At 54.5% G+C, this 14,974-nt stretch overlaps 1 protein-coding gene across 2 annotated transcripts in view; it reads right to left on the minus strand.

The window, feature by feature from the left end:
* Positions 1-207: 207 nt before the first annotated feature.
* DUS2 (dihydrouridine synthase 2) overlaps positions 208-14,974 on the minus strand; it is a 33,851-nt gene continuing 19,084 nt past the window's right edge. For both annotated transcript variants that reach the window (XM_040253308.1, XM_040253307.1), the window contains 9 exons: positions 12,682-12,747; positions 12,422-12,492; positions 10,394-10,480; positions 8,904-9,072; positions 6,755-6,876; positions 5,459-5,608; positions 4,042-4,129; positions 2,869-2,942; positions 208-2,633 (listed from right to left, as the gene is read on the minus strand). In XM_040253308.1, the coding sequence (XP_040109242.1) occupies positions 2,396-2,633; positions 2,869-2,942; positions 4,042-4,129; positions 5,459-5,608; positions 6,755-6,876; positions 8,904-9,072; positions 10,394-10,480; positions 12,422-12,492; positions 12,682-12,747 (1,065 nt within the window). In that variant the 3' untranslated portion in view covers positions 208-2,395. The remainder of the gene's footprint in view (positions 2,634-2,868; positions 2,943-4,041; positions 4,130-5,458; positions 5,609-6,754; positions 6,877-8,903; positions 9,073-10,393; positions 10,481-12,421; positions 12,493-12,681; positions 12,748-14,974) is intronic.

Genomic DNA, 14,974 nt, shown 5'->3' on the forward strand with positions numbered 1-14,974 from the left:
TTCGTAAGACCTGCCCCCCTCTTGCTCCCGTGCTCATATTAAAACCATGTGTGGGACTTCCCTGGTGGTCCAATGGTTAAGATTTCACCTTCCAGTGCCAGGGGTTCGAGTTAGATCCTTGATCAGGGAGCTAAGATCCCACATGCCTCACGTCAAAAAAACAGAATATATATAACTTAAAAAAAAAACAAAACAGAAACAATGCTGTAACAAATTTAATAAAGACTTTAAAAATGGTCCACATCGAAAAAAAATCTTTAAAAAAAAAAAGCGTCCCCAAAATATGATGCGTTAAGAGGAAGTCCTCAATCAAGGTGGCTGGAATGGATCAGAGAGCAGTTTGGGTATCTAAGTAGCCTGAGTTTAAGGTGAGCATGGTGAGCACAGTGGGTGCAGCTTTCAGATCTGACTGGGCCCTCCCAGTTGGTCCCAGGTCTTACGTCTCTCTGAGACCAGGGCAGGCATCACTGAGGAGTGCTAAAGTGAGACCATTTAAGGGGCAACATATTCAACCAGAATTCTGCTGGACATCCTCAGTCAACGAACACACTAGCCCCCATACTTGCTCCCCTGTGACTCACCCTCTCCTCGATACTTTTCCTGGCCCTTGAAAGTCTCCACACTCTAACCTCTGTCTCAGCAGCTGACCTCTACCCCTGCCTTTCCTTGCCCATAGCCCAGAAATAGACCTGACCACTCTAGAGCAGGGACCGCCCCCACCCCCCTGCAAGAAAACTACACTGATGGAAGAAGAGGTCTGAGGACAGAGCCCAACCCTACCAGGGAAGTGGATCTCCGGACTTGGTACCTGGACCACCAGGGTCCTCCCACAAGCTCTGACAAGCTCAGGATGCCTGGAGGGTCGATCCACTGGGACCTGTCTGTGCTGTTCCAGTTGGGTATGAGGAAAAGCAAAGGGGACATTTTGACTGAAAATAGTTTTTTGTGGGAAAAATGAGAAATAAATTATGCTAAAGTTGGACTGAGACTGAACCAAGCCTCAGTCTGTCTCCTGGGTGGGGGCCCTTCTCTGGAGGATCTGGTCTGGGAAGTTAGGGCAGCCTCACCATAGAGTGACCCCATTAGCTGCACAGTGCCAGGTGAGACTATTTATCCTCTGGCCTCAGGCAGTAGAACAGCTGATCCCACTCGGAGAAGGGCTCTTGGGCCCAGCAAGAACTAGAAGTGACTCGCCCAAGGTCAAAGAGTGATGGGCTCCTAGAGGCCCTGGTTTTGTGGTATCCTTATCTGCAAACAGAAGAGCAAGTGTGGGTGCAGGGAGGGGCCGCTCCAGGATTGAGGCAGGGGCCTCACCCACCCCACCCAACCCTTGACTCAGGTCCTCAGGGCCAGGAGAACAGACTGGAGATGAGATGAACAAGGCCTTGACCCAGAGGGGGATCCCCCGTCCACACAGAGCTCTGAAAGGAGGAGAAGCCACGTGTTTACAGCGGAGGAAGCGTGGGCGGTGCTGGGCAGAGACCTTTGGTCAGAAGGCCCCTCCCAGTTAAGTGGGGGAGGTCCCACAAGATGTGGTAGTAGCCGTTTGTTTGCTTCTCACTGCCAGGAGGAAATTAAAGAGAATCTGCCACTTCCTTCCGGCCCAATGGGATGGGATGGTGGGGGCGGAAGGCGGGGGAGCAGTGGTGTGGGCAGGCAATCACAAGGGCCCCAAATTGCTGTCATCAGCAGTCTCCGGTGTCCTCTGCCCAGAGTGGGTGCCTCATAGGCCTGAACTCCAGCTAGGTGGGGTGGGTCACACTGAGCACCCCCTACCCCGCCACTCGCCTGACCTGGTCCCTTACTAGGGTACCAGATACCCTAACAGTTCCCCTAGATTCCATATCATCTCTCATCAGGAAAGCCAACTGATGGCCAGTGCCTCAGGTTTAGCATCTGCAGAATGGGCCTCTTGGGCTTTCCTCGCTCAACTTGAGTCCAGGAGTCCAGGGAGCATTAAAGGTGATACCCCATTCCCCACCTCCATCTAGGATAGGTAGGAGAAATGCTTCAGGAAGCCCCAGCTCTGCCCAGAGGCTGGAAGCAGACTAATGCCAAGACATCCCCCCATGCATAAAGAGCCAGGCTGAAGCAGTCAGCCGGGGGTAGATTCTCTTTAATTCATTGCACCGTACCAATGTCAGGTTGCAGAGGTGCCGTCTGAGAGCTCCTGTTTGCAAAGAAAAGACTGAGGTCACTGGGAACTTGGCTCTGCTGCTCAGACCCACTGAGGGAGATGGACACTCTGGGCACTGCTCGGCCTGTGCTCCGGGCTGCTGACCCGAGCCAGAACCTCTCAATTCCTGTCCACCAGGGGCAGAAAATTGTCCAGTGGCATCTGGCTGATGCTCTGCAGCCACAGCCATCCTAGGGCCAGGCCAGGGAGAGGCAGCAGTCACCAGCCTTCCAGGGGGCTCTCTTGACCACCTGCCAAGGCCACGAAAGGCTTCTTGCACAGCTCCCCAGGCACGGCCGGCTCCTGAGTTCTGGAGTCCCCAGGGTCCTGGTCAAGGGCCTCCCGCTTGCGCTTGTGCAAGGAGGGGCTCTCCTCACCCAGCCGACCCTCTGGGAGGCCCTGGCTCCGCAGACAAACAATGGCTGCAGCCTGCTCCGCCAGTTTCTTGGACTTGTCCCTGGGTAGACGAGGTGAGGGACAATAAGGCAGGGAGATAGGCAGACTGGTTACAGGCTGAGAGGCTGAGAGGCTTGACTCTATACACCCTTGGCAGAAATTCTGACAAAACTGGAGAAGTGGTCATCACCCAGGGATACCACTATCTAGGTACACCGGCCCCCCTAACCCTCCCAGGCCAATGCAAGGATAAGGCCCTGCCGCCAAGCCTCATGCCCACTGATGAGAAAACTCACCACAAGGTAGACTGGTACTTTTGTTCAGCGACAGTGACAACAGAACAGAAGAGGCGATCCAGGGGGCGCTGGACCTGGTACAGAGAGAGCAAAGGAAACAGAGACAGCTGCATGAGAGCCAGAGGGCCAAGCCCTGGAGGCCCACCTGCCAGGGTCACAACAAAGGCAGAGAAAAGGAATTACTTTCACCTAGGTCACATGAAGGCTACCTCCATCACATGCTCCTCCCCAGAAGGGCCTGTATACATCTTCCAGGGAAGAGAGGCAGATACACAGTCAATGACATCCCAGTGTGTCAGGGGTTCTGTCATGGACCTAAGCGAAAGGCCATGACAGCCCTCAACTGCGCATGACTGTGGAGCCTTCTCCCGCAGACATCTGGATGGGCCAGGTCCCCTCGGTGAGGGGGAGCTCACCGGATGGCAAAGGGGTGAGAGGGGACAAGAACGGGCGCAGAAAGTACACCAGGCAGAGCGACCAGGTGGAGTGGTGGGTGGGCAGCTGAGTGGGCGCGACCTGAAGTGGAAAGACACGTGGGGCACGCGTGCTTTGTGCTGAGGTGGGAGGGCTGGATCCCAAAGGCGCTGGGGAGCTGATGAAGATGTGAGCAAGGGAGACAGAGTCAGATTTGTTTTGGAAAAGTCACTCTGGCAGACGGGGACACCAGGCCCAGAAGATATAAGCTTGGATGTCCACAGGCCAGTTTAGAAGAGACAGAGCAAGCTAAACAGGCACGGCCATGGGGACCAAAGGAAGTGAAGCAAGACTATCTCAGTTTCCACTGAGGGGCCCAGATGTGGGGGGCCCAATTCTGTGCCCCATTGGCTGAGGCCTGGTTCAAAAACCCATCAATCTAACTTTCAGGTTGGATCATCCTTCCTAAACCAGTCAGCCCTTTCCAGAGACGAGACCCCTGCCCAGGCAATGCCAGCAGAAGGGACCGCCCTGAGCACTACTTACTTAAGTCTCTAGTTCGTTTTCTGAAAGTGGCCAGAACTAGACAGTAGGGCCACTGTTACCGGGAAGGAACTAGTGGCATTCAGCCCACAGAAGGCAACATCAGGCTCCAGCCAAGTGACCTGGAGCCCAGGCAGAGCTATGGGTGGGCTGGGGGCCACAGCGGCAGCAGGAGTGCCTGGGCTGGACGAGGGCAGGACACAGCTAGGAACTCACCGTTTCATACACCGGCTGTGCCAGCTTCTCCCTCCGGCACCACTCTAGCAGGCACATCTTGGGGGTGATCTGGGGTGAATATGCTCGCCTGGAGAGAGGCAGAGAAGGGGTCAGGGCCCACCGACCATCAGCACTGCATTCCTCAGCAGGGGCCTGACTCAGTGCCTGGAGGAGCTGCATGAACTGAGACCACAGACTGCTGCCTCAGGACTCCTGCTCCGAGTCCCTGCATCTCCCGCTTCTGTCCCACCTGCAGCTTGGGGCCTGTGTTCTACCTGAAGGGAAGACGAGCTTCGGCTGCTTGGGGAATCACAGTGGGAAGTGTGCGCCAGCCTGGGAAACAGCCTTAAACAGCCAAGAAGGGAGGTACCATTCGCCTCTCAAGACAACCTCAGGAGGGAGTGGGTAGGAGTGGGGAGCAAGGTTGTCATACAATGGTCTCAGGCTCTACCTCCACCCTGATTATGTCCCCTGAGAGTCAGTGGGCACAGTGGACTCTGGCTCCAGAGCCAAGTGGTGATGGACGGAAGCACCATATTCCAACTTCCCACCAGGAGCTCTCCCGGGGTATGACTGCCCAACAGTTGAGCCCACATCCCACCTCCCAAGTCCCTGCCAGACAAGACTGACTCCTTGTCTGGGTCTGGGGACCCGAGAAAGGCTCAGATCCTAGATCACAGAGGATAAGGGCCAGGGCCCCATCTGAAGCTGAGTCACCGGCTGAGGCAATAATTGGCCTGAGGCTACTTCTGCCTACAGACAGCACCACAGGCCTAACAAGGGGCAGTGAAGGGTGGACTGCTCAGCTAGATAAGGGCTCAGGGCCTGAGGCTCTTTTGGAGCTTCTTATGGGCAGCTAATTCCTGAGGACCAAGGTGAAAACCAGGGCTTCCCTGGTGACTCAAATGGTAAAGAATCTGCTTGCAATGCGGGAGACCTGGGTTCAATCCCTGGGTCAGGAAGATCCCCTGTAGAAGGAAATAGCAACCCACTCTGGTATTCTTGTCTGGAGAATTCCATGGACAGAGGAGCTTGGTGGGCTACAGTCCATGGGGTCACAAAGAGTCAGACATTACTGAGTGACTAATACTTTCACTACTTTTTCAGAGAGAAAACACATATTTTCAGTAAAAGAAGGGGACAAGTCTCCCCAGATTGAGTTGTGGGAGGGGATGGGTCTGGAAAAAGGTATAGTTTAGTCACCCTTGGGACAGCATGCACACCCTGACAGCACTGCCTGGGCTTTCAGGGTCTGTCTTCTCCAAAGTGCCTTCTTTGGGTTGCTGAAAACTGAGAACAAGCGTCCAAATTAAAGGAGGCCTGTGGTCCCATGGCTTGGCATTAACCAGCCAGCTTGCTGGCCCAGTCAGACCTGAGGACTGGCCCTGCCCAAGCTGAAGCCAAGCTGGAGACCTACCGGTCAAACTTGATGGCCATCTTAATGATACCAGAAGTGTCTTCAGCTGGTTCCTCTGCTTCCTCTGGGCTCCTGGTCAGAAGTTTGGCCCGCCGGGCGTCCAGATCTCGTGTCGTCTCCTCGTAGAAGGCACCAAGGCCAAAGGCCTCACTTTGAAGGGATGAGAAGAGTAGGGCAAGCCCCTTAGTGCAGCCAGCGCTCAGGAAACTGCTGCAGAAACTCAGGGCCCGCCACTGAGAAACGTCCCCTACACGCACTGGAACACCACCAGGGACACCTCCCTGTGATCAGCCTGAACTAGCAGTTGGAGAATGGAGCAGGTGCCCCCTAAGCGTGAGCACTGGAGAGCGGGCTGGGCTGGGTGGAAAAGGTTTCAAACGTCACTGAAGCCTTTTTTCCAAGGAGGAACACACAGGCAGGTGTCCCCAGCCAGCAGTGGGTGAGGGACCAAGCACTGGGGGTATGCACAGCCTCATTCTCATGTGGGCCAGTGGGAGGAAGACACGGAGGCCTGACCACTGACTGGTTCCCCACTTCCCGCCCTGACCACAAACAGTTAGGCCAAACCTAAAATGAGTTACTACCCAGAGTGACAAGGTACTGAGGTCGAGCTGGTAAGCCACATGGGAGAGGGACAGACTGAGCACCACAAGCCCAGGGCGAGGAGGAAGGTTCTGGAAAGGCTCTTCCCTCTGGGAGCATCTTAAGGACTGGAGGCTGCCTGAGGGCGAGCCTGGTCTAGAAAGCCTTCTCTGGGGGAAGGAGGGTAAAGACTGCGAACGTGCAGGGGAGACAGCATCCAGGCAGGAGGCCCCATACAAGCACAGGAAGCACAGGCATGAGGCCAGGTTGTGATGGTCCCCAAAGTCTACCACCCGAATTGGAGCTCCAGCAGATCTAGAGAACCAAGGGGTAGCCTCTAGATGGGGTGGAGGTATGGGCACAGGCTGGGGGTTCCATCCTAAGACCCCAAGTCTCCTAACCATTGGATCCTAGTGGCCTGGCATGTGACAGATCTGTGACCAGGAAAGCCCCTTCCTCCCCAGGGATTCCCAAGACCAGCCCTCACCTTCCCCTATCCCACTGGTGCCCTAGTTTCCAAAATTCTGCTGCTGAGATCAGTCCAGGGATGGTAGGTTCTAAAGCTTTGCAAGTACCCCCTTGTGTGAGGCAAAACTGTATCCTGCAGCATTCTGCAAATCCACCCCCAGGGTCCCCTGGTAGTCAATTTAGGGCTCAGGGTCAGGTCCGGGGTATGTCTGCATGGACAGATGATAGCCTGTTGCCCCCTCTCACCAAATTTCCTGGGACGACTGGGCAGCATGGAGTAACCTTCCCTGGGGTGATTCCAGCTGTTCTCGCAGCATCTGGCACAAGCAGTACTTGGTGTTGGTGTAGTGGTTGTCATATTGCACAGCCTGCAAGAAGAACTGCCGTGAGCCCCCCTACTGTGCAGGCAGGTTCTGAGGCTCGTGCTGCTCTGACAGCAGGGAAAGTGGCTCCAAGGAGGCCTGAGAGGGGCCTGGAGCTGAGGCCCCCACAAAAGAGCCACCTCCACCTTGGCCATCTACTCCTCTGGTTAGTGACACAAGGCTTGAGGGTTGTAGCCAAGGCCCCCGGTCAGGAGAACACTCTACCGGACAGCCTGAGCAAGGTCCAGATGTGCAGGGAGCTGCTCCCACATCAGCTACCACTGAGGACCTGCTGCCAAGCATCTTCCATGGTGAGGAGTGGGAAACAGCCAAGCCCAGGTGTGGCAGGACAAGCCCCAGGACAGGGGTGAGATTCCTCTACTCATAACCCTGGCAGGCACCTGCCATTCCCACATCTTAAACACCCTGTCTACAGCTTCCCCCAACGTGGAAAAACCCAGCATCACGGACCAAGCATGTTCACATGTGTTACGAGCTCAACAAACGGGTATCACTACTCAGATGGGGAAATGCAGGCTCAAGGAGGCAAGTCGAGTGCCTGGGGATGCCCAGTGGAAGTCGGCCTGGCTGGGGAGGGCAGGAGAGCAAGTGTCGAAGGGTGCCCCAGCCCCACAGAACCCACCCCTTCACCGCTCACCCTCTACACTCTTCTAATCCCTTCACCTAGGCTTGTGTCTTCAGGCCTTGCCTCAGTGCGTCACGACAAAGCAGAGACCCAGGGGTAAGTCCCGGCCAGCGGCAAGGCCTTGACTCAGCTTGTTTGGGACAGAGGCACCTGGCTGGACCAGAAGCAGCCCTGCCTGTGCTGGAAAGCCACTCCCTTTCTGGCCCAACACACTCTCGTGAGGTGCTGCCAAGGGACGGGCTGGGCAGGAAGGATACCATCACCATTCAGCCAGTGAGAGCTTGGCTCTGTTGACTGTGCCATCCCAGCCACAGGCCACCAGCCAGCCCACCTAGGCTGAGCCCAGTCCCTCACCTCTGGCTGACCCAGGCCATCAGAGAATCTGGTGGTCACTAACCTGGCCAATAGGACATCTGGGACCAAGGGGATGAAGGCTTCAGCAGTGAGCAGAAGAGGCTTGAGAACAGAGGCTGCCAGCTCTTGGCACGGGCCTCAGGGCCTCCCCCACCCCCAGCTTGCTCAGCACTGAGGACACCCACATGTCATAGCAGCCACAATTGCCCAGGCACGGTCATGGCCGCCTGAGAGTCTGAGAAGCTCCTGACCCTCCAGGTGGGTGGCAGCTCCAGGACTGAAGAGGAGGGTGGGAGTCTGCGGACCACTCACTGTCTCTGCCGACAGTCACACACACACAGCTGGTCACAGAGTCCCACAGGGTGCCAGGGCTGTGCCAATGAGACACAGTAGGTGACAAAAAACTCCTTTATAGGAAATGCCCTGGCACTATCATCACCATCCTGGTGGGAAGAAAAAGCTATTCCCCAAGGAAAGGGTTAAAGTTAGGCTACTTCCTGAGTCAGAGGAAGTAGCCTAACTGGGAATTACATTTTTGCTTTTTTTGCTTTCTGGGAATTACAAGAGAAGAGCTTGAGAAGTGATTATGACTGATGGCCAGGTGACACATCTTTATGGAGAGAATCTGTCAGCAACAGCCGCTATGATGTCTACTCCTGGCTGTGGCTGCTGAAGTGTCTACCCACTGGCACTGTCACTGTGCACATGGGAGGCAGAGGGGTGACAGGGACTTAGAGAAAGTTATCATGGGTTAGGGGCCCCGACAGCATCCTGGATCCAGAGGCCCATGCAATGACCCCCACCCCTTGGAGGCTTTAGAAGGGGGTGATGGAAGGGCTATGACCCTCTCCCCACCAGCAGCCCACTCTTCACACTGCAGCCAGGAAAACCCAATGCCTCGCGACACAACAAAGGAAAAGAGAGGAACCACATGGGCTGCCGGGCTCACCATCAAAGGCTCACCCAAAGCACTTTCTGCAGAAAGCGGGCAGACAGAGAGAAAAGGTTGTTGTGAAAAAGTGTGTAGACGTACATATCTGATGTACTTCTGCATGACCTCTTCCAAGGGCCGTGGACCCTCCTTGAGGAAGATGGACGGGTTCCACATGGCCGCCCGGGCCACCATCACTGAAGAGGCTGCCGTGGCTCGTCGGAAGTCCTCTATATCCAAATACCCTTGGATGTGGTCGTGAGATCCTCCACTGAAAAGCAACAGCCGGCGGGGATGGGGGGTTGGTGAAGGGTAGCCCCAGCCTCGTACCAGTATTGTCAGAAACAGGCAACTCCTGGATCTGCTGCTTATTAAGTATGTGGCTTTGGCCAAGCCCTTCAGCTATGACAGCTTTGGAGACTGGAGAGCACAACACGCACCCTGCTGTGGGGCCAGGAACAGTGAGTGAGATGATAGAGTACGGCAGCCCAAACCGTGCCTGGCACTTCACAGGTACTCAGGAAGATTACCCTCCCTAGCCCCTCATCCTCAACAGTGACTAAAGCCAGCCCATATCCGAAGGACAGCTATCTGTACATGGATACAGGGATGACAGGAAAAGCCCCAGGCTGGGGCCCTACATGCCCACTAATGGCTGGATTAAACCCTAGAAAGGGAACAGATGCAGGGCGGTCGTGAGATGAAGGAAGGAGGCCTGGGTTGGTCGCAATTTCCCTTCGGGCCATCCTATGGCCGCTTGGAAATTGCTCTTTGTCTGTTTCATTAGGAGCCAGGTGGCACCCTCAGCTCAGAGACAGCACTTTGTGTGGGATGAGGGCTGGAGGAGCTCCCTTAGGTAGCAACAGAGTCTAGGGTCTTGAGCAGCCCCATCCTCTCTCCAAGCCACCACTAACGCACCGTGGCCTGGGCAAAGTGGACCTGGCTGCCACCACCGCCCCCCACCTCTGCCTTAGCTTCTCACTCCCTGACTCCAGGCAGGCAGGACTTTCGTCAGGGCTTTAGAACCTCTGTTTTCAACCTGCCATTGGGCAGGAACAGGGCTGAGCTGGACTCCCAGCTGGCTGACACAGGCCAGCTCTCCAGTGACATCAAGACACTGCTGTCCCACTGCTGAGCCGGCAGGCTGGTCATCAGTCCCTGACCCCTGCCAGGACCTGGGCTTTGGCCTGTGACCTGCCTCCTGCCCCTGAGCCGCGGCTCTCTGTGCTCTGGCATGGATTGCCTCCCCCCACACCCCACACACCTAGCCCTGGGGGACGCCACCTTCCCCGGGGGGCCTTTCGGCAGCCTCTTTCTTGCTCTCTCCCTAAACACTTCCACCTCGACCCTTCCATCAGAATGCCCTGGGCCCCTGCCTACCACATACTTACGTCAGCCGCTCACCAGAGGCCAAGGGACATGACAGATACTTTTCAGCCTTGTTCCCAAGTTCATTTTTGCCACATTCTTGTCTTCTTTTCCCTGAGGGTCATTTTTTTGATGCTATCTCATTCCATTTTCTGTTTGTCAGTTCAAGTCCCTCTGAGTAAAATCAGGCATAAAAGAACAAACAAGGAGGAAGGAAGGCTTACTTGGCTATGACGGGAATGGAGAGGGTTTCGGCGATGGCTTTGATGGCTTCGCAGCTGACAGGGTGCTGGGGCCTCTCCTCTCGCTTCCTTGGAGATAAAGAGATGGGGCTGGGGGCTGAATGCCAAAGGCTGCATCACACTGAGCCCCAGTGACATGAGCCAGGCCCGAGAGCCCTCCCTGCTGGCACTCAGGAAGGCTGCGTGGCCGGCAGGGACAGAGCTCCAGGCTACAGGGCATGGCTCTCCCTGACCCCAGCTGCAGGACACAGGGGCAGCGCAGGTACACACTGAATCCAGCCCTCAGAGGCCCGCAGGTGAGGCGTGGCTATTGGGAGCCGATGAGGGTGGTCACATGGCCAACCCCAACTTCTCCTCGCCTCTGCCGGAGATGAGGGACACTGCCCTAAGAATGCTGCCCCTACTGTCCTGGTCTTGCCCTTCCCGGGGGACAGGGAACAGCTGCCGCTGCTCAGACGGGCCACTCCCACACAGCTGCCTCTGCTGAAGTCAAGCTGGGCAGCTGATCCTGGGGAGAGGTAGCTGGCACGGGCAGGCCACAGACCAGGGCTGTCACCAAGGGTCACGGGGAGGCCGAGGCCCCTGAATCTAAGATCAGCTGCAAGAAGTTCCTGTGTATGAGTGAGTGAGTCTTAGGGATGCTAAGGTAAACCCCAAACTGAGCTGTGCTCACAGGCAAACCAGATGGCCAACCAAACAGCCCTTGCCCAGGCCCTATCTATGGTGTCCCTCTGCTATACTCCTCAACCAAAGTGTCAGGGCCCACAGGGCCCAAGAAAGTCCCATCAATCCAGCCTCCACCTCCACCTTCCCACACCCCCAGCAGCCCAATTCTAACCCATCCTTAACAGCTTTGATAGCCAGAAAGTCCCTCTTTAAACTTGCCCAATTCTGTCTTCCTAGTCTTTCCAACTACTGGGAAAAAGGAATAGCTTTATTTATTCAGGGAACACTATCTGCCAGGCACTATGCCAAGACTGTATATTCACAATCTCATAAAAGCTTTGCGACAACCCTATAAAGCAGAAACTATCTTAATTTCCAAATGAGGGCTGTAGTGCTCAGAGAGGTTAAATAACTTGTCCAAGGACACACAGCCAACCAGCGCAGAGCTGGGATTTGAAGCCAGGCATCTGAGCCCAGAGCCTGCTGCCTCTGGAAGGAGTGTGTATGTATAGGTGTGTGGCCTTTCACTTCCCGCTGCTGGCTTCAACACACACAGCTCTGCTTTTCTCTGTTTTCATATGTTGAAGTTCTGGGTTCCCATCTCTGAAAATGCTGTAATAGACACACCTGCAAGAAATGGGCTGTTCCTATAAGACCCTTGAACTCACAAGGAATATCATTCAGAAGGGAGGTCACTCCAGCCGAAATTTGCCAACCTGGGATTTGGTACACAAGTACATCCTGGACACAGGAAGCAAGTTCGACTGGGTAACCAAGGATAGCCTTCAGCAACACCTCAGCTCTCAGCAAAGAACACATTCGCTACAGACCTAAGGACTGTTTAAAGCAGTCCCTGTGACAGCTGGTAGTCCAACGAGGGCAGACAAAAGAGGCGGTGCCTATAAAAGAACAGCGGTCTGCCTGGGGTCATTCGGGAGAAAAGTTAGTGCTGAATGTAGTGGAAAGAAAATGAGATTCAGAGGCAGAGTTCTAATTCCACCACTTCCTGACTGCACGACCCAGTTTTGAGCAAATCACTCGATCTCTAGCATTTGCACATCCTGAGGGTAGGGGCATTTCTCCTTCCCTTTGGTGTGTCTGTATCTTTGAAGCTCAGTGCAGTCTCTACCACCCAGTAGATGCTCAATGAATAAAACAAAGAAAAATGCAACCCCAGAAATGGGGGTTGCAAACCTCCAGATTCAGGGGGTGTCAAAGAGCTAAGCAAAGAGCTAGGCTGGGTACATAGAAGAGAAGCTGGCAGGTGCCCAGGGTCCGGTGAAGAAGCATCAAAATGGCTGAGGACCTCCGTACAAGTCGGTCACTAGCAAGGGGACAACTTACCTCCCGTGAACCGCGATGGCGGCAATGCCGGTCCTCTCTATCCGCTTCACAAGGCTCAGGGTGTCTTCCAGCTGAGGGACGGGGCCACACAGGGTGGTTACTGCAGCCACACAGGGAGCAGCTGCCAGCTCCCAAAGTGGGCTCAGATCTCCCCACTCCTCCAAACCTGACCCGTCCCCTCAAGAATCATTCACACCAACCCCTCCCCGACCAATATCTGCAGAGAAAATGGACCTTCAGGTGTAAAACACCATCCTTACCGATGGCAGGATGCGAATCTTGCAGGTCACAGGTCTACGCGTCCCTTTCACAAGGGTGCTGAGGATCTATGGTAGGGGAGAACACAAGAACATCTGCCTCTTCCAGAATAATCACCACAGCTGCTTGTACTGATGAATTTCACTCCAGACCCGTGGAGCCCAGTGGCACAGACACATTTACGTCCATGTATGGGTAAATGTGAATGCATCTGTTGCACACCATCTACATGGAAGCTCCGTGAAGGAAGGAGCTCACCTTTTTTCTCCACTAGAGCCCCAGCCCCAGCAGTTCCTTACCTGGTCCATAGCAGTATACATATATTCAGTAAATGAATGAGTGAGGGAATGAATGTATGGATGGATCTACATACATGCCTGTGCAGGACACAATGCGATCCTTTGCTGGGACCAGGATCAGAATCAGCTGGAGAGGATCAGAATCAGCTGGAGAGCCTCAGAAATGCAGCTCCATAGATTCCACCTCTTCTTTCCTGAATGAGGCAGGGCTCAGGGGCAGGGCTTAGGAATGTATGTTTTCAAAAGACTTTGTCCAACATGTCCTCTCCTCGAAATGATTCTGAGGCCTAACACTGGTTGAGAACACATGGCTCACAGCTCCATTCCTGTCTGAAGGCATGTTCCCTGAGTGCTGTGCCAGGGTCTGCCAAGTGTAGGAACAAGAGAGCTTGAACAGGTCCTGGGCCCTGTCCTCCCTTTCGGGGAGTCAGATATACAGCAGAGAAACTGGGAAAGGAAAAGACAACATTGTCATCCTACTTAAAAGGGTTTATTTTGCACATTAATTGCAAAGGACTCTAAACACTGATCAAGAAAGTCACATAGGAAAGTGTCAGGGAAGTAACAACACCAGACCAAGAGTCAGAGACCAAGAAAGGGGTAGATGACACTGCAAGTTCGTGATCTTGCTATCTTTATCTTCTTCCCTCATCAAAAATTTTGGGCCAGGAAAGCTAGAGGGAAGGTGATCCCAAGAGCCCTCTTCCAAGAAACTGGATCCCTGTCCAGCAGAGCAGAGGGGACATTCAGGCAGCCATTGCCAGTCTTCTTCTAGACAGGAGAGGGCAGCAGACAGCCAGGTTACAAGAACCAATGAAGGAGGCCTCTCTCAGGGACAGGCTAAGGCAGGGCCCTGCAGGAGACATTGGACCAAGAGGCTAGGCTGTTAGGACAGATCACAGACAAGACAGGGCCTGCTGGCCCAGGTGCCACTTAAAAATAGTTAAGACAGAAATGAAGTGAGCTTCTAAGGTGAGCTGTGAATTCTGCTGCCTCTTGTGTGCCACATGCCCAAAGAAGGGCAGTGGTGAAGACAGAGCTAACAGCATAGGTGGGAGAAGCCAGGAGGCCAGAGGATAACAGAAATGCCTATATGTACATGTTGTGAAGAAAACCCCCTATTGAGGCCCCTCCCCTAAGGGTGGACACCCACAACTGTCCACATACACTCCAGCCTGCAGAGAGGCATCTGAGGTCATTTTCTGTGCCTATCCATACCCAGGAAAAATGAGAAGGCCCCTAACTCACAAACATGCTGGATTTCCTAGACCCCAGAGACAGTAGGGCTGGAGGAATATACAAGGCTGAGCTGCTGACATGGCAATGGCACCTCTTATCGGTGGTGCCTTGTCTCATGTTGTTAGCATGTGGGAGGCATTAGGGGGCTCATTGGAAAAGACCCTGATGCTGGGAGGGATTGGGGGCAGGAGGAGAAGGGGCTGACAGAGGATGAGATGGCTGGATGGCATCACTGACTCGATGGACGTGAGTCTGAGTGAACTCCGGGAGTTGGTGATGGACAGGGAGGCCTGGCGTGCTGCGATTCACGGGGTCGCAAAGTGTCGGACATAACTGAGCGACTGAACTGAACTGAACTGAACTGAAGGCCCAGAGACAGAAGTGGGGATGGAGGAAGAAAAGGAAATCAAAGTAGCTAATAGGAACAGCAAGGAGAAAGCTGGTGAACTGATAGAGAAAAGTCAAAGGTGCATGTGGTGTGACAGAAAATGTTACTCCCACATGCCTTGGCAGCTCACAACACTGGGTGGCAAACATCAGTCTGACCCTAATGCCTTGGAAACCTGGCCACCAGAATCACAGGGGAAGGGGACCAGAGGGGACGAATTCAGCTTACCTTGTATGGCCCTAGCTTGGCTTGCTCTCATACGGATGGTGGACTCTGTCAGTGTGCAGGGGACCCACTGGGAGAGGCCAGTACCCTATGCCTTGACACACGTGGGCACCGAGCATGTCCACAACCCACAGTTAGCCTGAC

The sequence above is a fragment of the Oryx dammah genome, unplaced genomic scaffold (genome assembly GCF_014754425.2).
Source record: "Oryx dammah isolate SB20612 unplaced genomic scaffold, SCBI_Odam_1.1 HiC_scaffold_13, whole genome shotgun sequence".
NCBI classification, from domain to species: Eukaryota; Metazoa; Chordata; class Mammalia; order Artiodactyla; family Bovidae; genus Oryx; species Oryx dammah.